General features: G+C 39.9%; 1 protein-coding gene across 3 annotated transcripts in view; it reads right to left on the reverse strand.

Annotated features, from left to right (window-relative positions):
• CPNE4 (copine 4) overlaps positions 1 to 27,719 on the reverse strand; it is a 230,097-nt gene that overhangs the window by 24,058 nt on the left and 178,320 nt on the right. For all 3 annotated transcript variants that reach the window (XM_068935605.1, XM_068935604.1, XM_009687853.2), the window contains exons 9-12: positions 24,807 to 24,893; positions 24,089 to 24,148; positions 17,719 to 17,852; positions 1,308 to 1,362 (exon numbers count right to left, since the gene is read on the reverse strand). In XM_068935605.1, coding sequence (XP_068791706.1) covers positions 1,308 to 1,362; positions 17,719 to 17,852; positions 24,089 to 24,148; positions 24,807 to 24,893 — 336 coding nt within the window. The remainder of the gene's footprint in view (positions 1 to 1,307; positions 1,363 to 17,718; positions 17,853 to 24,088; positions 24,149 to 24,806; positions 24,894 to 27,719) is intronic.

A 27,719-nucleotide genomic window follows, 5' to 3' on the forward strand; every position in this document is an offset into this window, starting at 1 on the left:
CTCCCTTATATAACAGAGATGGTTATCAGCTGCTGCTGTTGCAGCAGCTGTACAATAGACACAGATGTTCTGCATGCATATACTACATTAAAAGCTTTATCAAACTTCTGGAAGCTGTCTCTGCTTTTGGAAAGCATTAACAGGGTTACTTTTCAGGAACAGAGCACTGCAAAATGCTCTGTCAGGCCCAGTCCACTTTCTCATAACAGCATTTGTTAGCTTAGAAGGCAATGTTGTTAACATAGGTGTTGACTTACCTTAGGCACCCCTGTGCAAGACACATACCAAATTTGCTGTACATCACTGTTGGATACTCATGCCGATAGCGGGCATACAAGCCATAAGGACACACTGGTACTTTTTTTTTTTTTTCATCTGCTGATTCATGTTTCATAATGCACACACCATCCCTCTCTGTACAGAACGATTTTCACCTGGCCAGTGCTCACCCCCCTACTGCAGCCACAGCTTTGAGAGGTGCCGGCAACCCCAAGTAGGGGACTTGAGGATACTGGATGAGGTCTGCATGATCAGAAGTCCAGTGCTGCTGTTTTTCAGACAGCATGACTTGCAGAATCCCTAACTAGTTTTAGGTCACTTATTTGTGCAGGACTACCATTCTGCCCACACTACTTCTGCATGTGCAACACAGGATTTGGATTTCTGCCTATTTCTCCTTATGGTTTCTCTGTTGCATGCTCCCTCTTTTACTCCACTGTCTTCACTCTACACTGCCACAGCGTATATTTGTACTGTCCACAACTAGTTGCACCATCACTCTGGATCACTCTTGCTCTGTTTTGTTCTACTTTTTTTTTTTATAAATATCACTTCTCTCTAGCATGGATACGTGCTCTTATATTTCTGTTCCTGCTACTGAAGCTGCCCTCTGGGGCACAGAAATTTGCTACAGAGCAAAACTCTTCTCAGATCTTTATTTTCAAGAAGATGTCAAAACTCGTCCTCATAAAGCATCAGGACTAGGCCACCCATTGCACCATATCTTCCAGACACAGGTTCTGTCAAACTAGGGCTCACAAAGGTTCAAAACATGTTTGACTAGTGTTGTTCAAAAATTCAGTTTTTCTCCTACTAGACTAACATCCATTAACAAAGGTTTGGCAATATCATTTAATGCTTTGGATGTAACACAATTATTTTAGGTCAAATTTAAATTTCTAGTTTCAATGAATTAGAAAACAAGCAGTAGGAACTACTCCCCGCCCCCCCAGCCTGAATTGAACCATTTCTTCCTTATTTTGTGCCTCATAAACCAAGGAAATGAGAAAATATCATTATACACCTACTTTGTATTCTGGGGGTATCCTTGCTCCAAATCCAAAGGCTGGGAACATTTTATCACTGGAAAAGAATAAAAAAAGAAGAGATTCTGCAGAGAAATGCATTGTGTTACACTAAACATCTACTCTTCTGTAAGCACCAAAACTTCATTGCAACAAAAATGCAACAAAGTGCAACAGCATAGAAAAGGCTTTTACATCAAGAGTGTTGCATGGTGGACTGGATTATAGCAGGAGGGGTTTGCGCTGACCAGATGGAGGAGTGATATGGGAGATTTTTCAGGTGAGCCCCTAATATTCTGGGGAAGTTAGAAGCATTTGGAGAATATCTAAGAATCAAGACACTTTGCACTTCTCCCACACAATTGTAATAACAGCTCGATATTACCGCTTCTTTTGCACTACCTGGCTACAGAGTGAGGGTGAGTTGTCTTATTTTAGGCATAATTTTATATAGGTACTGTCTGTGACAACAGATTTATTTCTATAAATAAGGATGTGCTCCCCCAGCTCAGAACAATGGGTTTAGTGAAGAGGTGACTGTGAGATTAAAAATATTTGCAAATTGGGGGTCTTACAACTGTGCAGGTACAACAGAGATTTCCTAAAATATTAGAAAAGGGGCAGTTTCACCTCCAGCAACCTGCAGGTTCCCTAAGGCTTTCCACCTTGAACATCAGTAGCCCCACAAAAACATGAGATTTAGGTACATGTTGACTGATAACCTAGCAAATGTTGTGACATTGTCAGTTTGCTTTCAAACACTACAGTGAGGTTGTTTTACCCCAGTTTGATCTTTAGGGACAAAGGTGCCTGATTCAGAAGGCCTGGAAACTTCAGGGTTGTTAATACTCTTTCAGAAATGCATTAATATCTCACACAGCCCACACGCTGTCAAGCTGCCTCTTCCCAGATGGCTATGTGGAAAACAACAAGCTGTAAGGAATGTCTCGTCCCTGAGTCAGCAAAGCGCTCAATCATACTCTTGAGGTTAACAATTCACCCAGACATACGCTTAACTCTAAACAGATCCTGAAGCCCCACTGAAGGCACTGAACTCTATTCCGGTGCCCTGATGAATCAAATCCGTTTAAGGTTTATCTGATTCTGCATATAGGGGGGTTTCATGGCCCTTGGAAAAGTTGAGTTCCTACTACCATTTCTGGCACTTTCAAAAATTTCCAAGAGAGGGCAGTAGTTTCAATTGACTTTGCACAGGTCAAGTAGTTTCCACTCCAGGTATTAAGCGAATCATTCACTTCTCTCCAGTCATACCCAAGAAAGGTAAGAGCACACACGAGAACTGCCAGGTTATATGCTGCCTGGCATATGCTGTGAAAAGCACTGTAACATTTCTGATACAAGATAAAGAAAAATGGAAGGGTTTAAAACAAAAGAGAAACAAGCCTTGAAGTTCGCAGCCGCCAGCACGAGACGGAGAAATAGTCACCTTGCCCAGATCATTGGGAAACAGCGATCGTTCCTATTTGACGGCTTAGCTCTCACTTCTGTTAAGAAATGCAGTTGCTGCATTTATCTTGGGAGTGCAGCACTATGTACCATATGTTACACTGTGGGACAATGGATCTTGGAAAGTAGGGCGAACATCATTTGCATGGTAATGAAACATTTTTTTCCAAGAGATGTCAGAAACAAAGTAGCTACTGACATTTTAGGCTAACCACCTGCTGATAGCCTTCTCTTTGATTAAACGCTCCTGGAAGTGGGGAAGCCCTTAAAACTAGGCATAGATTAGAATCAGGCACACGCTTAGAGGGCAAGAAACAGGAAGCCACTAGAAAAGAATAATATGAGTGGGAAAAAATTTTTGTTTTACATCAACAATTAAACATAGTTGGATTAGAGAATGAAACCCCGTGGAGCTGCAATTTAGTTGATTTGGGGTCAGAGAAAAAAAAAGACTAAAAAAGAAACTTAGGTAAAACATGACAGTCTAAGTCTAATAAAGCAATCCCGAAACCTGACGTTGGCAGCAATTACTCAGTCTGGGAGACGCCTAAACCCATATGGTACCTGCACTTTGGAGGGCAATATTTCTTGAGTGTAAACAACCGTAGGCACTTCTGTATTTCCACCTCCATCTTCTGTTCTGTTGCGATTCAGAGAGAGTGGCAAGTGATACCTCTGGCAGCCTGCTCTCTCAGACAGGAAAAGAGAAGACCTGGATTTTTGTTCTGGTGGTGAGACTCCCACATTCCCAGCTACATAGTGGCACAAGTCCCCACGGGAAGCCACCCAGAATATGATATCACCATGTGGTCAGGATACCTGCCGCTATGTCTGAGTCTCCCATATCTCCTTTTTTTTTTTGAGCAAGGGCCAGCTACTGCTACAACTGCCTTGTGAGAGAGTAAACCTTGGTTATGTACACACGCACTCTCAAGATGGGTTTCCACAAAGCTGTTTCTAGGAGGGGAGAAGCACATGAACTCTAGAAAGGATGGAGAACCTGGGGTCTACTCCTGTGCTAAGTACTTTCTCTTGCCTCACTCTAGGCAACTTCATGCTCAGTGGAGTTTTACCCTTGGAAAGCTCCTCATTTTCCAAAATTTAGGTACATACAACTAGCACTCTGACTAAATCTGCTGAGATCAAGCAATTAACTTTTAGGAGCTCCCACAGCTTGAACTTTAAGGTAAGAAGGGAACTTTCTGATCATCACTCATCACATCTTATTGCATAAAAAAAAATCATCATGTCATTCCCTGACCAAACCTCAAAATTGGTGGCTGACTTTCAGAATAAAACCCAACTTTGATGTAAATAATACTTTCCATCCTATCAAACAAAGTGTTTAGTTAATATAAAGGATACACTCTGCAGTAAGTACACAGTTTAACTGCTTAATATTGATATTTCACACAGTAAACTTCTCTAGCCTTCCCATCCACACCTCATTTCATCACACAAGGTGAAAAACAGCAGCTCAGCCTGCTGCCCTCATTCTGCTTATTCTGCACTATTAAGACATAGTGGGGCAAAAGAGACCTAGCAGGCAGCCAAGGATTCTCTCTCTTTGAGGAGAATCCCTTCTGGTATAAAGGCATGACAGAGCTACTCTACTAGACCCTGAGCTATCACATATCACTGCAGCTCGAAGCAGAAAGCAGAGCAGCTTCCCAGCTTCCTGAAGTTATGTCAAGGGTGAGGCCATTGGGGACTGAGACAATCAGCAAATGAGAAGGTGACTTCCTCTTGCCTGAGGTGTAAACTGTATGCATTAGAGGCTCCAGCCATTTCCTAACCTGGTATTTCAGTAGGAAAATGATCTGCTGTAATGATTTTTCTTTTCTTCCTTTCTAATTTAAACTCACTCAAAGGACTGCAAGTGAGAACCAGATTTATTTTCCTTGGTGTTGCTTGTTCAGGCATTTAGGCTACATTTATATAGCAAGTAAAATGGGCCTGGGACCCTAGCTGAAGCACTGGGATGTGACCATACACATGGTTTAACTGTTAGCGCTCTCTTTGGCCTCATGCTGGCCCCTATCAACCAGCATCTCTCAACCAGTTCCCACAAACAGTGCAGGGGCAGCTCTGCTTGAGGCACCCCCAAATGGCAGTTTGGATATCACCACTTTATGTTAGGAGGAAGAAAGTTCAGATCCAAGAACATACGCATGTCTTCAGCCTCAGGTCAAAGAAAGATCTTTGGCTTGTTTTATTTAGAGGTAGCCAAAGAGTCCTGGACACATACAAGTGAACTGTGAGCCTGCTGGAAGGCGACTGCTAAAGGGACAGGAGAGCAAAGTGAAAATGGAGAAGGAAGGTGGCACTATAAAACCTAAATCTTGCAAACCCAAGTAAGAAAAACAGGCTCTTGACTTTACAGAATCATTACAAAATTACTCTGTCATATTTACTTCACATTTTATGTAGTTTTCTGTTTTACACAGAGTTCCATTCAAACTTAAAACTAGACATAATTTTCAAAAAGTGGAAGTACTTGACATCAAGATGACTGAAAGCAGAAGCATCAATCAGCCTTGACAGAGACTGCACCTTTTGGAAATTTATCTGAAAAACTCTGATTTGAATAGCACAGTTGGTGAGTTTTATACCAGCTTATATAAGGGCTGTGAGTAGCTAAGCAAGCATAGATGTATTTGACTTCTGGTCCTTTTTTTCTGCCAAACAGATGTATATTGCTGAAAGATAAGAAAGACTAACTGACCAGATCTGGATTATACTCTAAAGGTAAAGTCCCAGATAAGGGTTCAGGTTCATTGTACATATTGGCAAATTAATGCACACAGAAAGGGATTGTCAGCACTCAAAGACTGCAGTCTTCTAAACAGAAATATAACCATACAGAGAAAAGTCCCTGAGTAATAGCGCTACTTGAAGGTAATGCGCCCCAGAAAACAAAATTCTGAACATATCCCATATTTTCCTTTTGGAACAATGCTCACTTTTAGTCACACATCTGTGCAAATACCTAGCAGAAACAGAGAAAGCATAAAGACAAATTAATATATTAATAGGGGCAGAGAGGAAAGAGATTTCAGTGAGCTGTACTGCACAGACAGGAGAAGAGAGTAACAGAGGAAATAGTAAGGTTTTATAAATTAGTAAGTGTTACATTGAATGATACCTTTTTCTGTTTTGCTAGTAAACCTAGCATTCCTGGAAGGTAAGAAATACATTTAAAAAAAAAGAGACAAAACAGAGAACATTTAAAAAAATATGTCTTACTAACCACGGGTGCCCCCAACATACAGAATCACTTGGAGTTCAGCTGTGTTCTGAGAATGATTTGGTATTGCTTGTAACAAGGAGAATTCAGATGAAACTCTTATCCTGGCTGAAATTATTCTATAATCAGACATCAGAGAGTTTTTTACAAATTCCTCTGAAGCTGCTGGCATAGACAGTCTTGGAGACATTCATCAGATTGTCCATCACCTCTATTTAGAAAGGAAAACATTATCTCCCAGGACTAGCGTCTCTGAAAATTAGTTCCTTTATAAAATCTAAATTGGAAATCTTAGTTCCTAACTGCAGGGAGTGAATGTTAGGAAAAAATGTCCTAATTCATTCAAGCCCACTTAAATGTTCTGTAAGATGAACTTCTAGCTAGCCACTTACACAGAATTCCTCTTACTGGTGTTCATGAAAGCCCTTTGGCAGCTGTTCAGCACAGTAGTTACAGATGTGCTTAGCTTTAAGCTCCTGAAGCCAATACAGCACTTTGGAGGGACCCTACTGAACTGACATTGGCAAGCCTCAGAATGAAAACCTTTCACTTTCTGCTGGTGCAACGTATTTGCAGTAGCAGTAGCAGCAATGATGAAGTGAATGCTCTTACAGGGGTAGCAAGGGGACACTACAAACTCATTTTTGGTTTCAAGTGACCAAGAATCGCAAATTTACAGCTCTTGGAATCCTTGCAAGGAGTATATCTGATTAGAATCTGTGGATATGAAACTATCACTTGTAATTTTGGTTCTGGGTAAGATCAGAATTGCCAGGACTGCATTTTTTAAGTACAAGGCTGGACACAGCAAAATCAATACTGCACCTCTCATTTTCCTTTCCAGTCTTAAGGGAAGAAACTGAATCTTTGTTCCACATACTTGTCCCATAAAATCAGATATCTTCCCCCTCTGTTTAAAAGACATTTGAAATTGCCAAGTAAAAGAGAAATGTCTATTACACACTTAATTGAGGGAAGGGAAGGGAAGGGAAGGGAAGGGAAGGGAAGGGAAGGGAAGGGAAGGGAAGGGAAGGGAAGGGAAGGACAGGGCAGGACAGGACAGGACAGGACAGGACAGGACAGGACAAATGAAATAGAGTCATCTCTAAATTCAATTAAAATTGTAATCTTTCATGTTCAGGGAGTGAACTGGAAGAAAATGAGCTGAATTAAGTGTTTCTCTCCAAAAGCATATGAATGAATCATGTTCCTGAGTGTATTATTTAGTAGTTATCTGAGAAGGGCTTGATGCCAATAAATTCTGAATCATAACAGCTTACAGGGATTAGCTGCAGTTGCAGAGAAAATACAGAAGCCATCTGAAATATTTAAACATTTCTAGTTCCTGCTTTGCAAGTGGAGCTAGGTAAATAAAGGACATGATCTGTATAACCTAATAGGACCACGTGAAGGTGTCTGAGTCAAACTGTGTAAGTGGAAGGGACGAGAGCCCATCCGCTTCACCACCGCAGTCCTGCACAGCCACCTGTGCTCCTCAAGGACAGCCGGGGCCAGAAGCGGGCTGTGCTCCAGCTCTTGTTCTGCCCCGGTCAGACTCAGAAAGGGCACAGGAGTTCAGCGGCAGCAGTATTTCCTCCTCACAGACTGCATCCTTCTCTGAGGGACCGTGCACCATCCCCTTTTCAGGGCAGGGCAATGCCTGGTTAGATATAACCACACCTCTGGTTTTGGCAGGGTTACTCTGCGTTTCATCAAACCTCTGCTGTACATAATAGAGCTTGCAATCCAGTCCATAACGCACTGGGATTTTTAACGCAGCAGCAGGAACAAACTGATTATCATACATCTTTGTAACAAAAGAGAGTTGGGAGCATGTAAATCAATAGCAAACCACTGCAACAGCTACATTGTTTGGTCTATGACAGACAGAGATGCTATAAAATCATGTTCAAAATCCTGACATTAAAATTCATTTGCTATCTTTAATTGTAGGTCTTAGTCACCTTAGGGGAGCTGGAATCTGCTGAATACAGAGAAATAGATACAGTCGTGTAATTGGGCTTCAAAAATATGAGGGCAATGCCTGTCTCACCTGCAAGGGAGATAATTAATGAAGTAGGGAATACAAATTCCCTGAAGCTAATCACTGAAAGGCACCAGCTCATGAAATAACTAACAAAGCTGAGTCCAGGTATAATAAATTTAAACTTCCCCTTGATAACATTAAAAGAATCACAAAAGAAGCTCTGCAGGGCAAAAACAGCAGAACAGAACGCAGAAATTCCTAGACCGGGGAAAAGTAAATACCCACAGAAAAAAAGTCATCAGAGTCTGAGGGAGAAGTAAATGAAATGGCAGAGAGATACATCACATGCTAGAAGGATAGCCTAGTAAAATGGCATACGCAGGAAGGTGAGACCAAAATGTCAAGCTTCCTTGCTGCATGATAAATAAATTGCAATGACCTGATTTATAGCCACAGAAATGACCCAATTCAGTAAAATGTATCTTGAAAAAGAAATGGGACTTCATAACTGGGAATAAATTATGGAAGAGGATGCCGCAAAAGGCTGCAGTAAGTCATATTTAACTTCTCAAATCCAGGCAGTCCTATGATTTTTAAGGGGTTGCAAGTATGTCTCTGTATCTTCCAAAAGCTTAACTCTAAAGTGAATTGGCGGATCTGTGGGGTTGCATATGGAAAATTGTACCATAACTAAAAAGGTCCATCTCACACAGATTGTAGTCTTGAAAGTTTAAAACTTGACATGACTTGAGGATGGTATTGTACCCTAGAGGCTGAATTCCAGCACATAACCTACAGACCTTAAAACAGAGGGGGGCTCTTCCTTCTTGAAACACAGGTGTAGCCTTCAAGTTTCTGGGTGTACTGCACTAAAGAAGCACAAGAACAAAGGCTTTGCTACATATGCATAGAATTTTGTCCTTTTCTATGAACTGTACTGGAAAGGATTGGTCAGAGGCTTTCCCTGAAAAAATTTTCTACCAATCAGAAGAACACAGATTGAACCGTGGGTTCACTAGGGTTGTGTTAGCGTACATACACAGGTAGATACTAGGAGAGACGCTTCTTATTAAGTGCTTTCAAGATGCAAATGAGATTTCCAGGATGAGCAGGATAAAACGGCTGTAGACATCTTATTCTGATTTAATGGGGCCAAATGAGCTGTTTATATTTTACCAAAATCAAAGTGACATTTAATCAAAATGAAGAACACTCTTCAAAAAAAGTTACAGTAAAATTATAAGTGAAATGTACTGATGACTAAGCATCCAGCTAGGCATCATCGAATATGCAGGAGGAAATGGGCTAATACTCTGTTAGTTCTGCTGACTTAGAATCTCTGATCAAGGTTAATTTCACAATAAATTTGTACAATACAGAAACAAAATTCTTGTAATAGGTTTCCTGAAACAGCATCATTTCAACAGTAAGGCTGTTAATTTGTTTCCAGAAACTCTAAATCTATTTCTCCATCATGACAGACAGATAAAAGCAAAGAAGATTTTGGTTCAGTTGAACAACAAATGCTACCCACAGATCTGTGAAGGGGATAGTAGGAATTAAGGGGCAGATACCTCTACATAATTCAGAAGCATTGCGTGGCTTTGAGAGTAACGTGGCCCACGAATACTCTGTTAAGGTCTCCTGAGGCAAAAGGTTTCCACTTTCTGTAAAGAAGGAAACTTGCATGAAAAGATTTAGAAAATGGTGTTCATTGATGGACTAACGGGCTTCCAAATGGGAATAACTTGCAGCTCAGGTACATGCTAGTGTAATGAAGTGGATGAGTAGAACAGTTATCTCCTTTATCTATACTTATTTACTTATGCAAATAACCTGTCTCTACAGCACTAGCTAGTCTGCTATTTCATGTGTCACTTGTGGGGTTTTGCACTTCAGGTCATTCTCTTCAGAAAGAAATGCTGATGGAGATATCACATCATAGACAACAGTACCAGTCTGCACAGCCCTGGCCAAGCGTGAACTACTAGCACAATCTCTCTTTCCTCAGAGTAGATTTCAAGATGACTTGAAAGATAGTAAGGACTGCATAGAAAAGCACTGAAGAAGTTTGACAGAAGGCAGCAGAGGTCTCTGAGAAGCACATGGAGGAAGAAGTTGTTCTGATAAGAAACTTGGAAGGAATGGTTCATGACTGACAGACTGACACTGGAAGTGGTTGCAGGAAGAGGAGACAGCACGAAAAAGACACAAAGACGAAAACTTGGTGAGAGAAAAAGCAGAGCCGTAAGAACTGACAGTATCTGACTAGATAAAGGGCACCTGCATGTATACTCACAAAAGAAACTTATTACAAAGTCACTATCCCAACATAGCTGTTGTACTGGATTGATTCTCTTGCACTAATTCTGGGGGTAAAAAGTGGCGGTTGTACAAACTCCTGTGTAGCAGCAATTAGCAAGCACGAGCTCTGCAAAGGCAAACCCTCAATGCATGTATGACTGTACGTGTTCAGTCGTGCCAACCTAGGTCTTCAGCAGTTAAATCCGAGGATTTTCCATCCAGTTTGATAATTAGAAGTATTAGTAATTCCATTCCACCCATGTCGTTTCAGTCCTGGCTTTTCAAAACACTTCAGAGTGTGTTTAACCCCATCTGAACTAATGCTTAATGCTAAGCATAAGCTACAAATTTTACTGTATAGATTACTGGCTTTCTATTTTTTGTTTTATGTCTATGTAAATTTGGTCCTATTAAAGCACTAAATAAAAAGATTTATGCCTTTTCCCCTATGGTTTTTAAACTTGTTTAGATATGCTAATCAGCTTTTTTGCTTAACAGCCTCCAGAAAGGTTGTTTCTGTAATTAAAGTGATAGAGATATGCTTAATAATTAAACCTATTTTTATTTATTGATCTACATGAGTAGATTAATTTTTAACATCTACAGCTCTATGTAGGGATGTCATGAAAAATTCACTGTTGCATATTGTGCTAGTTATTCTAGGCATCATTTTTTGTCCCCAGTTTTAATGAATTACTATCATATTACCATCATAACCAAAGGAAGATTCTGCTTTTCTCCTTGCCTCTGCCAAAGTTACCTCAAGGTATTTAATTCAGATCCCTCCAGTCAAGGCACTTCAGGATCTTCATTCACAAACCCAGACACAAAGCAGCTTCAGGATGAATGACCTGTTAGGTAATTCTTAGGGATAAGAAGTGGCTCTGATTAAAAACCAGACTGCAAGATCTAAACTCTGGAAACTCTTTTCTTCTTAAAGCCTCAATCCAAAACACAACACTTAAGGATGTACTGACATTTATATTTGGGACCGATTGTACTTATTTTAATGGAATTTGCATAATGTGTTTATGTCTTAGCGTTGTACATACCTTGTCCTCTTTCTCCTCCCTAACTGCCTGCTACTGGCTACCTCCGGAGATGCGTTTCTGGGATAGACGGACCTTTCATCTCTCTTAGTCTGACTGACTTAGATTTTCCTACTCTTACAACTACACTGAAAGGGATGTGCAAGATGGGGAGCCCTGGTCTTTTTATTTTCTCCTTTAATTCTTTCCCTTCTTAAGTTTCAAGTGCGCTTTATTGCATGAGGGAAGGAAGGTTCTGTACAGGGTTTTTAATCAGAGTGAATGCACTCACTCAGGCCTAAAATACCAAAGAAAAATTATTAACTAGGAATTTTTGCATTTAATCAGCTACTGCCGTAAGTCATTGACTGCAGAATCTACAGTCAAAACTCAGACTGGCTTCAAGATTTTCATATCTCTTGTGGAATGTGGCCCAGTTTTTTAATTTTCACTATTAATATGTTACAGAACTCTAAGCATAAATCATTTCTGTCTTCTTTGCTCATTAGTGGCCTTTGGGGAGGTAGCTAGACATGTGTTTTACACATGCAGCTTATTTGTTAACATACAGATCTCAGTGTGAACGCCAGCTTTAAGGAGCTACTTAATACTTAGAGTTAAGGAGGTTGTACCTGTAAATCAAAAAGGACATGAATTTCAGGAAATAGATATAATTCATCTTCTGTGTGTTTCAAGGGCTCTCAGAAATAAAAAAAATACCTGTAGCACCCTTAAGAGTGAACAAACAGATATGCAGATTTTAAATAATTTAGAATTAACTTTGGAAATAGACTTTCAATACAAATATAATGGAGACCAACTTTATGACATCATCGTTTTACAAAATTACATGGTAGAACACATAGAATCATGAGTTGAATGCACAGATCATAATGGGGACGACCCAGCTAGAATGGGAAGTTCCACAAATATCCAATGCAACAAATATTTACAATATTTGAAAAATTACGTCTAACCCTTGTCTTGTTCAAGGTATGAATGTTGATTTGATTACACAATAGCCAATTCTCAGGTATGTTTGGGAGCCCTTTTTATTAATTCAGAAAGTAATTATGCATGTACGTACAAATACAAAACTGTGTGTAAAAAATCATAAAGAGAATCCATGTATATGGTGGATGCCGAACAGTTTAAGACTTGGGTGTAGGGCAAAAAATTAACAGTGAGTTCAAATTCAGTAAAACTCTTAACTCTGTCTTAGTGCCATCTATGTCTTGTATAACACTTCAGTGTTTGCTTGAGTCAGACTGAATTCACTGGGATTAGATAATAAGCTCTAGTGTCTTGCTGAATCAAGACACAGGTTTTAAGGCAAACATAAATATTTAATATAATAGAATGAGATTCTTAATAACCAGGAGAAAAAGGAAAAACACCAACTGCAGAAATCAGATTTCAAACATAGGATCAGATTTTCAAGTCCAGCCATAGGCTTCACTCGCAATATCATCAATAAACCCTGTAATAGTGTAAAACCATTTACAAATCAGCCTTCAGCACTGTGTGCACGTAGCAGCATTTCTCTTTACAAACAAGCTCTTTTCAGCCCTGTTCCAGCCCATTTTCCTTTGCCAGAGACAGTTATCACTACAGAATGAAAGACGAGCTACACTCATGGCTAGCTGGTTGCGTTCCAGCATTGGTAAAACAAATCATTCAGCTCAAGAGGGCAGCCTTTTTAATCAACTCTGCGTACTATTGCTATTGCGACTCAGGGCTTTGATCTGCAGCGGGGGGAAGCTATACAAACCATGAAAGAGAAATCATTCTTTTTACTGCGTGGTTAAGCGCTAACCATACATGTGACGTGCAAATGCATATATTTTATATATACATATGCATACCTATATATTTGCATATACACATGTAAAACTCTGGGGGCGGTGTGTGTGGGGTGTATATATATATATGCCTATAAAAGGCAAAAGTTTATATAGTATACCTAATATATATGGCATATTCACAATAATATATATAACATAGATACAACAATGTAGTGTATAATATATCTATATTTCTGTATCTATCTATCTATAAAATATTTATACACACACACACACACACACGCATTTATATAGGTAAATAGCTCTAGGTACTCCTATGAGAGATTCACAGCACACCTGCCCCTATCCTGGGAAAAGTACGTGTTTTATCTACAGATAGGACTTTTCACACGTTTCCAGACTCTAGTACTGGGAACAGACGTGCCAATGTGCCTGCCTTTTGCGCTGCGGGGGCGTCACAGGGCGCCTGGGCGCTGGCTCCCACCTACACGCGGCAGCCGTGCTGCGCTAGGGGGGCTGCAGGTCTGCTCTCCCCGGTCACCCCGACTGCATATCCTCCCGCAGAGCCCGGGGGCTCCCGCCCGGCCCCCCTGCCTCGGTTTCCTTTCAGTGTGCACCAGGAGACGCGAAGGGGAAGGATGAAGAAGAGAAAGGTCAGGTCCTGACTTGCAGCCAGACCCCAGGTTGCCCAGTGTAGCAACAGGCTGCCCCGGCCAGCCGAGAAGAGTTCCCACGCTGCAGAGGGGGCAGCTGCCTGATACCAAGCAGAAGTATTTGGGCAACTGCTGCCACGGAGAGCAGATGCTTCGAAAACTAGTAGTACATAACGTACAGAGATTCATGGCTTTCACGACCTAAGACCCTGGTTCACAACCCTGACTTTTTAACGGACGAATGACTTTGCCGTACTGGATGTCCGGGTGTTCGGCCTCCACCAACAGGATCTCCCAAAGGCGCTTTCTGCCTAACCTCTGAACGTGGCGTTCCCTTGAAAGGGGCTCCGCTGGGCTCCGAAATAAAGAGGTGGCCAAACCCATTATTCACTGCTTCACAGTCTGAAGCCAGCCACAGTGCCCAAAGAGCTAGCTGTCACCTCCTCCGCCTTACGCGCGGCGGTACTTGTGAGCTCATGTTCCCGCCACGTTGGGGGGACTATACGCACATTTGGCGGTGATCAAGTGATCAACAGATTTTTCAAAATCCTGGGTAGGCTCATAATGCTGGCGGTCAGCAACCACTTGTTCTGACTTCTGACCCAGACAACTCCATCCTAAAATCACTGAGGTAGAGAATAAACACGGAGTCACACTGAGGCAGTTCCTCTTAGCAGTTAACCTTTTGGTAGCCAATGATTTTTCCTCATTTCCATCTGTTTCTCTATGGACAAAAAAGGCTAAACAGACTTGGACAATTTCAAGGTAAAATTATGTCAGTGACTCTTCAAGAAAGCTTGTGAAAATGTTTAAAGGGAAATGTATATTTCTCATTTATTGCTTTATTAGGCCCTCTTTAAGCATTCATGAACAATTTAGCTTAAAATAAGTTTTTCTCCATGGAGCTGTCTGCTTATTTTACCCAGTAGTTTCAATAATAAGTTTTTAATGTGGTTTTCCATTTCCAGTACTTAAAAGCCTAATTTCTTAAAACTAATGAATGTTTCTCCTTCCTTTACGATCCATTGCTACTGCTGCTTGGCCACTGATTATATCACGCACAAACTTTATCTTCTCTCATGACAAATGTTGCCATAACCTCAAACAATTCCACTATATAAAAAATATTAAGCCTTTCGTACGGGTGAACGGCTCTTGCATTTCTCATGCCACCATCAGATTGGCCTGTTCCTCCAGGACTCCAGCATTTTTAAATCAGTTTAATAATCAAAGACTTTCTCTCATTCTGTGAATGTTGCTGATGAAAGAATGAACCTTATTCTTTCATGCTTAACTTTGCAGAACAGTGCTATACATTTAACTGTTTCAGGATGCTCTGAAGCATACAGATAAAGGCACTTTTCGATGAACAGGGAATATTCCACCGCACCAAGGGATGTGAGGCAGCACTTAATCTGGAGCATTAATTACTTAGGGGTCTCTTACGTTAGGCTGATATGTACAGAAACCTAGATTATGAGAAGATTTGGCTTGATCAACTAAACTAACTAGAGCATATAAAAGAAAATTTTGCTTTTTGAGGGTGCTATATATCTCTTACTTATCAACCAGCTTTCTCCCAAATTACAAATAACTTCAGTTGATTGAATGTTTCTAATTACAGAGGTATTTTAAATAACTTTTTATTACAAGTATAAAAAGGAGTCTTTTGGTACATATATGCATCGAAAGCACTTAGTATCCAACCCCTGTGGTACTGGAATACAAAAAGCATTGCCAACAACTGACTTGACTTTATTCAAACTATTCATCCGTTTGATGTAAATTCATTAGACCTGACACTCAAGCAAAATCACTCCATTTTCTGCGGTTTGGACTGAAATCAGACAGAGCTGAAATAACTCATGACTGCAAACTATAAAACTTCAGGTAAGACCACCCTCATCTTTGTGGGCTCATATTTTAATCTTATTAAGACATGCCCGTATGCAAGTGGTAAGCATTCTGGCACTAAACAGCCCTTAGGCTTAAATGGGTCCCTTTCCTTTCATTTCTGGCTGATCTTAACTTGGATGCATATAACCTACTTCAGTATTTAAAGCACAGCTGGGCTCACTGGAGCAGTTATGGATTTGTGCCACATTTCATGTTTTTGACCAAACTTGAAACTCATTGTTTTTAATGTGAATACAGAAGATTTGCTTCTATATGGAGTAGGTCACATATGCTCACATGTCTCAAGGCTGCAACTGAACACAGAATGAACTCCTATATTGAACCTGAAGATTATTCTGAGAGTAGGTTTGCTCTTCTTAATTTCTTTTCTTCCTTAGAAAATTTTAAGTTTTCATTTCCAGTTTGCTGGATTCAGTGCATGCAAGTATAAAGCAAAGGTCCCCACCTGACATTTTCATCAGAAAGCACTGACCACATTTAATCAACTTGTGCATGGGCATGCATTTACACAACTGAGAGCGTGCACAGGTCAAACACATGCCAGAAAGGTGATATTTCCCAGGGAAAAGACATTCTAGTTTTTGTTCAGCCCTAGTCCATACCTCACACAACCTTAGTTGTGCCCATTAGCAGTAATAGCATTTTCTGTAGTACAACAGAACTGACTGATGCTGATGATTTCACTTAAAAAATTACTGGCCATTATTTTTCACACCATTTGGAATAAGCTATACTGCAAAAAGAATCATTTGGAATAATTATCGAGGGGTCATGCCACTTAACTATTTCACTTTCTTAACAAATACATCCCCTAAGCGATAAAATCAGACAATCTGTGTGCATAAACCAGCCCTTACATTTTATTTTGTTTCCTATTTTGAAGCCCACTGAATTATTGTTAATAATTATTATATAAATGGATAATCACTAACAAATAACCAAATCATTTATAATAAAATATTAATTTTCTCAGATTCATTGACTAAGTTTGACCTTTAAACTCTTGCAGAAATTGTACTAGGGCAGTACTTTCCTCATTATTCTTTGAGTTCATCACCATGCAGATGGAAGTGCTTCTGAGCAGGCTAATTGGTATATGTAGCATGTAACATGCAGACCATGGTTATTATGGCCCTCCATAATTTATGCAGAAAGCATAATTCAAATTGGACTGGCAATACCACTGTTTTTTTAGAACCACTTTTTTTTTTTTCTTTGAGATCTGGCATTTCCATACGGCAAAGTGGTGGGCGGATGTCTATTCTGTGTGCAAAGATACTATGTATCACCAACAAAGAAAGAACATTTAAAGGAAGCGCACTCAGTAATTAGATTAATAATGGGCAATTAATTTGACAGAAGCAGGCAGTCTATCTGAAAGCAACAGAAGCGCATAACGTAATCAAAGCATATTTGGCCCAGTGACTTGCATTTGTTTATCTATTTTAAGGCATGTTGTGCGCACATACTATCAATGTCTTTTAATACTTATTTCAGAGGAGATCATAATATTTAACAAACTAAGAGAACACTGAAAAGACCACACGTTTACTTCTAAGAATAGAGATGGTCACCAAGCAGTTTAGGCAATTACATACTCAGCTTCAAATACAAAATCTCGGGAACTCTTTTCTGTACGATGGGACAGAACCATATTGCCAAGAATATCAAAAAGGAGGCTGGCAGCATCTGCAAAACAGGCTTCAAGTGCGATACGAATGAAAAATTTATGCAAACATGCAATTTCAGCACCTGGGAACAGACTTACAACTTAACAAACACATCAGCAAAATAGCCAAGAACCAGGCCTTTCGTTACCCCGAAGCTAATCTAAACCCACCAGCTCTCTCAACGGTGTGTCAAGGTACAGAAATCTTCCTGACGTGCTATCAGTTCTCTTAAGTGATCAAGCATGGAGCTACTGCAGCTGACAGCAGGTAGTCATCGACTTCACACTGTGAAAACACCTTCTAAAGACAATTCTTTCAGTAAGCATGGCTATTTACCTGTCATAGTCTTGGCAAATCTCCCCAACAGCTACCAATGCTTTCAAGTACTCATTGGGTTGATAGGGGTGGATGTAGTGCAGTGAGCAGCTGTTCCTAGGATCACCATTTGACGCAGTGAAATCTATAGCTACCTGCGAAAGAAGAAAAGTCAATGATGTTCTGGGCTGTCGCATACCCGCACGCACCATGTATCTTTACCAGAAACACTTTTCTGCAGCTACTGCAACGTTAGAGCAAAGGTCATTCTACAAATTTAAATTGGGATGGTATTGAAAAATTTGTCTAAAATTAAATGGCAGCTCATAAAATAAGAGTTAATAAAACTAAGATGGTATAATTAGGAAAAAAAATAACTGCATAGTTATTCCATGTGGAGAATTATGTTGTAATAAAAACGAATCAAATTAACTATCTCTAAGTTATCATACTTAATTAAATTGTTCCAACTCAGGTGATGTGCAAGACATGAATGCTGTGTAGTAAAAATGTCCCTACAGAGTTAAAAACCTAACTAGAAATAGAAATTAAAACTCCAGTCAGGGACATATCTTAGCTATTTAAAGCTTATTACATCTGTAGTAACAGTAGCAAATACTCCTCATCTAGTGGTTTTATCTTCAAAGCATATTCTAAGCATTAAATAATTAAACTTTCCAGTTTCATAGATGGGAGGAAGCTTAATGGTGAGCTGTAGGGTAAAAATAAAGCTTGAATCCTGCGCAGACTTTTGTCCTCAAAAGGCTTACAGAAGGTTAGAAGAATTCAACACCAAAGAAAACGTCAATGAATCTTTTTTAAAATTCATTTTCCCCTTCTGAAATTCTCTTTGTACTTCTCACTGAAGATGCATCTGTCCGGGATACCACAGGTGTGGATCGCAGGCACTGGAAAGCCCTTGCCAGGATTCGTGATGCTGCTTTCTAGGAATTCCTACAAGGAGCGACGAGAAACCCAAGCTGCCTCATAAAAGAGAACAAAGCTATTTATAAACTTTCTTATGATTTTGACCAATGGCCACTCCCTCCAAAAAACATATTATGCCTGGCTCTTCAATAGATGAAAATGCACAGGGTCGAATATTCAGTTTTCCTCTGCAGTTCATATATAAGGGCCTTGCTGAAGGCTGCAGAAAGAACCATGAAAGTCCTGGCTTGCCTCTGCAAATGCACAGCTTCCCCAGCTGGAGGCCCTGTTTGGCACAGGGATAACTGCTTTACACAGCTAAAACATTTTCCTTAGCCCATGAAACCCATATTAGGAGAAGAGAGCTGCATATAGTTAATATCATCTATTTAGCACTCTCAGAATATTTCAAGATTAAATAACGGGAAGCTCTTCAGAAATTTAAAAATACCTTTCATATCGAAGGTTTGACTTTGACATGCTATTTTCACCTCACTGAGCTACACTTTTAAACAGATAACATCGGGAAAACAACTCCAAAACGAAGCAAGACATTTTGATTCTCCCTTAACAAAAAGACGTAGTTCTCCTGAACTTTTTTTTTTTGGTTAAAAATGTATTTTTGTTAAAAATATCTCTCTGTAGCCTTGATCAGCTGTCATCCCTGGCATGTCAGTCCAGAGATATGAGCGTGACCTGGCTTGCAAAGAAGGTAATCTTTCACCTCCACTTCCCTAAACGCTGTTCGTGCACTGAAGCGGTGATTCTGCTAGCTTTCCACATGGCTCTTTTCCCCAAAATGATAACATGATTTAACTTGGATAAATCAACAGAAAACCTCTCGAGTGTTACCTTGCATGTGCGTACATAACCATATGCATTGCAACATAAGTCTTCAGTGCCACAGCTGTCAGAAATGAGCAAGAAACATAATGGTTGGTGAAACTTGAGGCAAATCCATGAACACTTGTATGGATTCAAGACCTTAGTTTTGGGGCACTCATTTAAAAAAAAAATCCTGGCCAATGTGTGCCTACGTTTATTTTCTCTAACAGCGTGTATATTTTCTCCGATTTTATTTTAACCTTAACTATTTTACTGATTACAGAAAGCACAGAAATCTCACTGTATGACAGATAAACAGAGGGCATTTCTGTAAAGTCGTTAAAGGCAGGCATTTTCACCGATAACCTCAAAACAGATGCTTAACGTGGTTGGACTGGAATGCACCAGACAGAACTGGACAAGTCTCCCTTCTTGCAGTGGCTGTTAGCCAAGGTTAGATGATGCTTTTTACCGAAAGCAATAACACGATAACATAATGTCGGAATAAGCAACGGGTTTCATGAGCTAGGAAAAACGTCTGTGGCTAGTGTTTGGGAAAGAAACCCTCCCCCGCCCCCCACCGCATACAGCTTCTTTTCTGGAAATGGACCTTGTAGTACAGATCTGCTAATAAGCCAAAAACATCCCAATTTCCTATGATGATGCTTCTAAAAATGTTCCTGCTTTGATGCACTATACTTGGTTTGATCCAAATCTCTCTTTGATTCCCTACGGGAGGACTTTTAAGCAAGGTGAACACTGTAACTGGCAGTGGTTCCAAAACAACAACGCAGAGCTCTGCTCTTCTAACGCTCCCTGGCAGGACCAAGGTCTCGTGCAAATATATAGAAGAAAGATTTGTAAAAATAAGTTAATATATCACAGAAGTTAGGCTAAGATCACATTTGAGCTAATCTTGCTGGCAGCAAAGTAGGAATCTTCCTTATGATATGAACATTTGACTTTTATCAGTGTATCTTTAAACGTACCAGTTCAAGGCACTTCTACATCCTCCCACAGTTCAGTAAGAACATAACATAGTAGTAACTACTTTCTTAGGACATTTTTTCTTCAGCCTTGTAAAAGGGTGAAAACAGTCTACAGAGCTCCTGCTAGAGCTGTCAGCAAAGAATCAGTCTGTCCAACAGCGTGACCTGTCTAGGAGAAAATCTGTCCAATATATCTTTCTATTACCGATCTTTTTATGCATGTTACACACCCTTTCTGCTGTATTTCCCAAAGTGATGGAAATGTCTTCTGACTAGAAAGCCATCTGCACTGCCAGCTTCTGAACACTTCTTCTACGGCAGGGAACACTGTCTGATAAGAGATACAGCGTTTTGCAATAAGCGCTGCACAAAAGTAACAGCCTGGAATCAGCACTATTGATCTCTTTAGACGAAAGCTTCTGAATAAATAGCTTCAAAGTGAAGGCAAAGTTTACTTTTGGTTTCTGAGATGTTCGTTCTAACCACAAACTATGTTCTTGCAATGGATGTACAAAGTATCCCGAGAACATACAGCATGATGTTACCAAAGCCCTAATTAGCGCCTTAAATTAGCAGGTACCTCGTACTGCAGCTTTTTGTTATCAAATCTATGCTTAGCATTCTAGTTTCCCTGCCCCAACAAGCGCCCTTTCAGACCACAGCTGCACCGTCCTGCCTGCACACGGCAGGAACTCAACGGAAATGTCATTGAGATGACAACAACAACAGTAAACGTGCCAGGATAGCTGCAGACAATTCCAGATCCACTTTCCCACTCCAGTTAAAGGAAATGGAAAGCGGGGAAGGTGGAACGAACAGGCCTACTACGTTCCAGTGGCCTCAACTAACAAAATCAGGACTATATGGAAACGGAGATCATGTGATGCGCACAGAAAGCAAAAGAGCTTTCGATATCTCCCCGGCAAGCTGCACCCGTTGTTTCACTGACTGCAAAAGAAATCTCTGATACATTCCTGGAAACGGCAACACGGCTCACAGCCAGCACTGCGCTATCACCACTGGCTACTGCTGAAACTAAGGCAGTAAGAAGTAACACAACGCAAACTCAGCTGCTGATTATCTTTTAAGCGGAACCTCTAGTTATAAACGAAGAGAGCCACAGGCACAGAGACATCCAAGCGGCCTCCCCTGAGTCCATGCAGATTGGAAACCAACAGGGATGACTTGACACAATCCTGTAGCTAGTGGACTTACCCTTGAGGTCATCAGCAGTAATTCAGAGATCTCTGCACTTCACAGTGTAATGGATCTTTCATCTCCTTTATGTCCTCGTGGCCTGCCCTTACAAACCAGTTTTTACTTAAGTTTCATATTATCAATGGTTTTGTTTCTTTCAGCTATCCTTTCCTCCCTATTTCCCTTGATAACCCAAAGCTCACCACATACAGACCCTTTTGAACAGGCAAACTGAGTGCAAGTGAAAACATTCAATGATTTGTGCATGCAGAGAAAACAAGAAAACTTCTCAGATGAATGAACTGGGATAAACCTCATTTAAAAAGACTGGTCCAGCAAAAACATGACAATCTTTTGTACTGGGTATTCAGACAAACGATGTCTGCTGACAACATTATCTCATGTAAAGTGTAATAGAAGCAATACCATCAGCCAGATGTATTAAGAAATCCATTTAAACAGCAGTTTTCAACTTGTGGTTCACAGCCTACTGATAGGAAATCTGTGAGAGGTAAATAAAAGGCAAGTGCATTACCAGTAGCCTTCAATTCACTTTATAAGGACTTACTCTTCCATTGGAAAACATTTAGGAGGAATCAAAAGAGTCTCAAAATCACAGCAGTAGCATAACCACATGTATGTCCCCAGACACTTTCTAATGTTTATAAAGCTCTTCTCTTCTGGTGCTTGTGCTAGACTTGTGGGAAAAGCATATTAACTAGCCTTCACATGTGCATAAAAAACCTGCCCTGATTAGAAAAGGCTTTTAAATACCGCTTGTAGACACTACTGTCTCTCTGCAATTGACCTTGAAGATATTTGATATTTGAGTCCTTCCAGACTTATTTCGGGGGAGAACTGTCAGGAAAGATAAATTTAAGGGGTTTCCAGGAACTGGTGAGCTTGAGAGCTGGAGAACTGAGCGTTCCAGGCATCCAGGAATAAATGAAATTTGGAGAGAAAAAGAGACCAGAGTACGGCAGAGAGGGAAGTGCATAGGATGTCTTGCTTAAAAGAATACAGATATACATTTTTCCTTCACAATCAGAAATAGGGTCCTCAGTTCTTGGGCTTATCCAATTTGTCTCTGAGGTGCACTGGCAAAGTGGATGTCTTTATTTCTCAAAAACTGGATTCATACAGAGGATGACAAGCTACTATTGTCTAGAGCTCCTTTTGTTGCTGAAAAATTTTTGTTTGGATACGAACGTTTCTTTTTTTGCCAAAACTTTTTGGGAAATGAAAGTTTGTCTGGAAAAAGTGAAACAGAAGTAACGTCCATACTCGAGAAAATTTTATTTTTTCTCATTTCAAAACGTCTTCCCAACAAGAATATTAGGTACAGTCTAGTCAAATCAAAAGCAAAATCAGAACAATATTGCTCATTTGCGGCAGGAGTTGGGAAGCAAGCAGTGACTGAGGCAGGGTCCTAGGAAAAGTAAAGATCTTCTCCAGAAGAAGAGAGAATCAGATTTTAATCCCTGTGTCTGTCATGAAATTGAAAGTCACATAAACCAGACTAGAACTGAGCCAAAATCAGCATTCCTATGCTATGGGAAATGATGATATTTTAATATTGTTTTTATCTGTATTCAAAATACAAAAAAAAAAAAAAAAGAAAACCTTACAACGGATTAAAGGTTTCTAAAAATTATTATTTGGAAATGGCAAAACACTGCATTTCTGTATCTGTGATTGAGACAAACACATGGCAATATCTGCAAATCATTTTTTCCCCTGCTCCTTGAATGGAGTAACTTCTAAAGTAATTCTAGATTATAACCTCATCCCCCTGTAGTACCATCCGGCTGCTCGTAGTTATGGCTGAGGTACCAAATATCAACATTTACCCCGAACCGATGGCGAGAGGTGCTTGGCTGTACTCTCTCTCTCTCTCTCTCTCACACACTCGCTCACTTTCTGTATAAGGCAAAATTTTACGGAAAACAACTTGCTTAACGGAGAACTCAGTCTGGACAGGAAGACTGGCCCAGAAGACTGACAAACAAGACATCTAAGTGGCTAAAGGTAGGTGAGATGAAATTCCACATGACATAGCCCTAGCAGGGAAACGTATCTGAAATGCTTGCAGACGATGTGAGGCTCAGTCTGCGCTGTCAGAAGGGCCAATTCATTTCCTCAGCTCCTGGGACTTAGCACTGCTCAGATGGAGTTGATGAGATAACACCAGCTCAGCTTCTCACCCCCTGTATGATGTTGTCCTTACTTTTTGCAATGTGATTGCCGCAAAATGTAGAAGGAAATCAAGTACGTGAAAGAAAATCCTACAGCACTGGCATAGTCTTATTTTCTAGGCATAATACATTTTGCAAGAAGACTTCAATAATTTATCAGGGAACGGCATACAAGACTCTCTTCTCTGCGAAAGTGATGAGTTAGTATCTAAAGGGATTCTCCTTCTTTAAAACAAGTTAGAGAAGGAAGACACTTACTGTAAACTGTATTTGGCAGCCTCCCATGATATAATCTAAGAAAGAATGCATCTTGTGGATCTGCAGACAAGAAAGCAAGACATTCAAATTAATTGTGTATTGCTAAAATATCAAAGCTTGGAAACAGCCTGAACAAAGTAAATTGGAAGGAGGGGGATGGATCAACAGGAAAAAAAGGAGAGGAAGAAAGGGTTAAAAATAATTTGGGAAAATATTAAAAATAATTTGGGAAAGGAAGAAAAATCTAAAGAGAGAAAGCACCAAAAATAATTCTAAAAAACCAGAAAGGTAAATTCACATCACAAGTAGAACCAAGCACTGCTTCTTATCATGGGAAGTCAATGAGAATTTTGCTATTGGTTTAGGAGGAAAAAGAGCATTTTTCTATGTTTAGAGATAGGAATGTCAAAAGAATTGGAAGGGAAGCACACAGAATGGCCGTAGAGTAAGGCTGTAGGCACACCAGCTTCGTACTGCCTATTCCAGCACACAGCAGTAGGGAGAGAACAACAGAAATGAAAGAGGAGGAGAATTTGGGGAATGTTCACTTAGTTTTGAGATTCAACCCTTTGTCTTTTTTTTTTTTTTTTTTTAAGTGGATCACTTTCTGTTATTATTCCACCCACAGTTCTGGTTTGGTGTCTCCACTTCAAATCATTATTAAAATATATCACTGAGATCTTAGAAAAGGAAAAGACAAAGAGCACAACACAGATACCTTGCACTGGTTAAGGATGACAATGCCTGAGTTCTTGTAATTCTTCTTCTTTGCTTTGTACTTGGGGTTTATGCACTCCCACTGTACCTGTGAAAAAAGCAGTAACCACATGACGGAAAATTTATGTACAAATAATTGAGTAATTAACAACGATGGCACTGTCTGATTTCCAAGGTTGACTAAATCCTATCAAATAGTGCACACAAAAGAAAAAATGAAAGAAAAAATGAAAACATTAACTATTCTGAGAATGATCTTAACAGAAGAAAGGCCCAGGGCAAACATCTGTTTTCCAAAATGCAGACAGGGACATAGCATGGAGAGAGATAACCAGCTACCTAGATTCCTGCGTTACCAACTTCCAGGCTTGCAGAGGTGTTACGTAAGTAACATTGAGGATCTTTTGAGATCATTTAAGAAAAAAAAAGAAGGAGGGAATGCAATACCAGAAAATACCTGAGGGAGCATCCTGATGCATTATAATATCTACAAAACTCCCTGTACATAACTCTGGTGTTTTGTATTAAACTGTCATGATTAGAGAAACTCTGATCACAGCCTGAAGGGATTCTTTAACCCATGTTGTTGTCTTTAGATCCTCGAGAGAGAGCAAGTGTTTGTTCTTTGACTATGAGAGTAAAAATAAAAAGTTAAGAAAAGCACTGAGATGTGCACAGAAGGTTAAGTAATTATTGACATATTTAAGAGTTCAAACTTTGAAAATTATCCCTAAAAACAGAAATGCAAAACCGGTTTTGAAAAATCTTCAGATCCGTTTTATTTACAAGTATGCAATTTTACAGCAAAATAGTACTACCTTGTCACTGAAATACATTGTTTTGTTCCCATCAAAACACTTCACAGAATCTTACTTATTTTCACTTCTAATTTCCTGGCCTTCTCTGGTTTCAGGCATATGAAAAGGACAAGTTTTCAGAATTCCAACTCCAGTGACTACAATAACATTTATGCTTCTTACTGCAGGAGCAAAAGACATATCTGCATGTGCAAGTATCCATCAGCACTTGTAAATCCAAATTTGTGTGTGTAATGTGTTACTACTTAATATTAAAAACATTACTATTTTCTTTCAAGGAAGGGTATCCGAGTGCTGGGGAGAAGAAATTATGTGAGCTCTAATCTGATATTGGGTAACATAAAGAATCCATCTCCAGAAGGAACCAGGATGGCCAATTTGGTAAAAAACCTCTATTTTAACCTTTTGAAGTGAAACACATGTTTAAGCACTGCAGTAGTTCATTCACAGTGAGGATCCTCATATACCATTTGTCTGAGCAAAGTACTTGAGCATGCAAAGCATTTTTACCTTACAACAGCCCCACGGATTTCACTAAGCTTCAAACTGCTGCCTAACAGCAATTATTTGAATGTCTGAAATATTTCAGACTTAGAGCTTTTTTCCAAACGTCAGAAGGCGAAGGCAAAACAGATGGCTTTGGAGCAACATGAGACCTTTTCTGCACGGGAAATGAGAAGTATTTTCATCACTGTGTTTCTGGAGACAGGTGACAGAGCCAAGAACAAGAAAAGAAAAAAAAAAATCCAAACTGTAGGAAGCACATCTGCTTGCTCTCCCAGTTAGCCTACAGCTCAATTATTTGTCTTGCGAAATGAATTTTCCAACTGAGAACACAGGCAGACACAAGTCACATGTTCAGGGGAAATCCTCCGAAAACATTTTTCTCTGCTCAAGAGAATCGGTCAGGCTTAAGAAATAAAAAGCTCTTCTTTCCAACTAGAGAGAGCTCTTTGTGACAGAATACAAGGGTGCAATAAGCTCATATTGGGATGTGGGAAAGCAATCTGACCGCGAAGGAAAGGTACTGCTGACTGGCAAGATGGTTTAGCGTGCAGTTATCTTCCAAACCTACTGGAAGCATTTATACAAAGAAATTATGCAGTCTCTATTCTTTATAAAGAAGCTGTAATGTAATGAATAGAGAGAAAAAAGTAGGAGTCAAAAGTAGGAGAGAAAAAAAGTGCATTCCTCCTTTCGACGCTGGACTACACCGGAGAGACCTCCCTGCTTTCCCTGAACGTCCAAGGTGCACTTCCTTAATTTTATCTTCCTCCAGCATGAACACTTGTCAGCGTGCATGTTTAAACAACAAGGCCTGACCTGTATAAATCCTTACCCTGTGCACATAATCTCTCTGCTCTGGGAAAAGGATTATGTAAACCTGATCTACCTTTATGCTCATGCAACTGGCTTTTAGAAAAAGTTTACATTTTATGAAGACCAAGGCAGTATAAAAAATTATTTTAGGGCAGAAAGCTGTGTGCCCGGGGCCAGCCCTCTCAACTTTTCTGTGCTAACTGTAAAATGCAACTAGGAATGTTGATCTGCATTTTGAGATGTATAGATAACAATTCTCAGCAGCTATCTAAAGCTTATTAAAATATTCCACACGCAGATCACTAACATGTCATTAGCCGATGCAGATAAGAAAGTAAAGGAAAACACAGATTAGTGAATCCTCAGAGAAATTGAAAAAAAGAACAGTTTTGCACCTATTAAATCTGACAGTGTGATAGTCTAGGGAAGGGAAAGGGGTAGGGGAAAGGAAAATGAAAACTCCTTTCCCAATTCATGCGTAGACTTAAAAAAATTTAGACTGCTTTCCTTGAAACTCACAGTAATCTTTAATTACCCGCTAAGATCGGGTTCCAGACCTCTGCAGTTCCCAAAGCAAGAGCTGAAGATGTGCCAACCATCATTCAAAGGAAATTCCCTACACAGGCATATCACTGTCGTTATCTCCAGCTCTTCTAAAGGGAACAGAATTTCAGAACACGCGTCTAAGCAGGTCAGTAATAAACAGAAACAAATTTCAAATATTTTGCTCGCATTGTGAGGACAAGCTCAGTTTTCAGTCTGTTCCTACATTCCAC

This window comes from Struthio camelus, chromosome 2, assembly GCF_040807025.1.
Source record: "Struthio camelus isolate bStrCam1 chromosome 2, bStrCam1.hap1, whole genome shotgun sequence".
In the NCBI taxonomy this organism is placed as follows: Eukaryota; Metazoa; Chordata; class Aves; order Struthioniformes; family Struthionidae; genus Struthio; species Struthio camelus.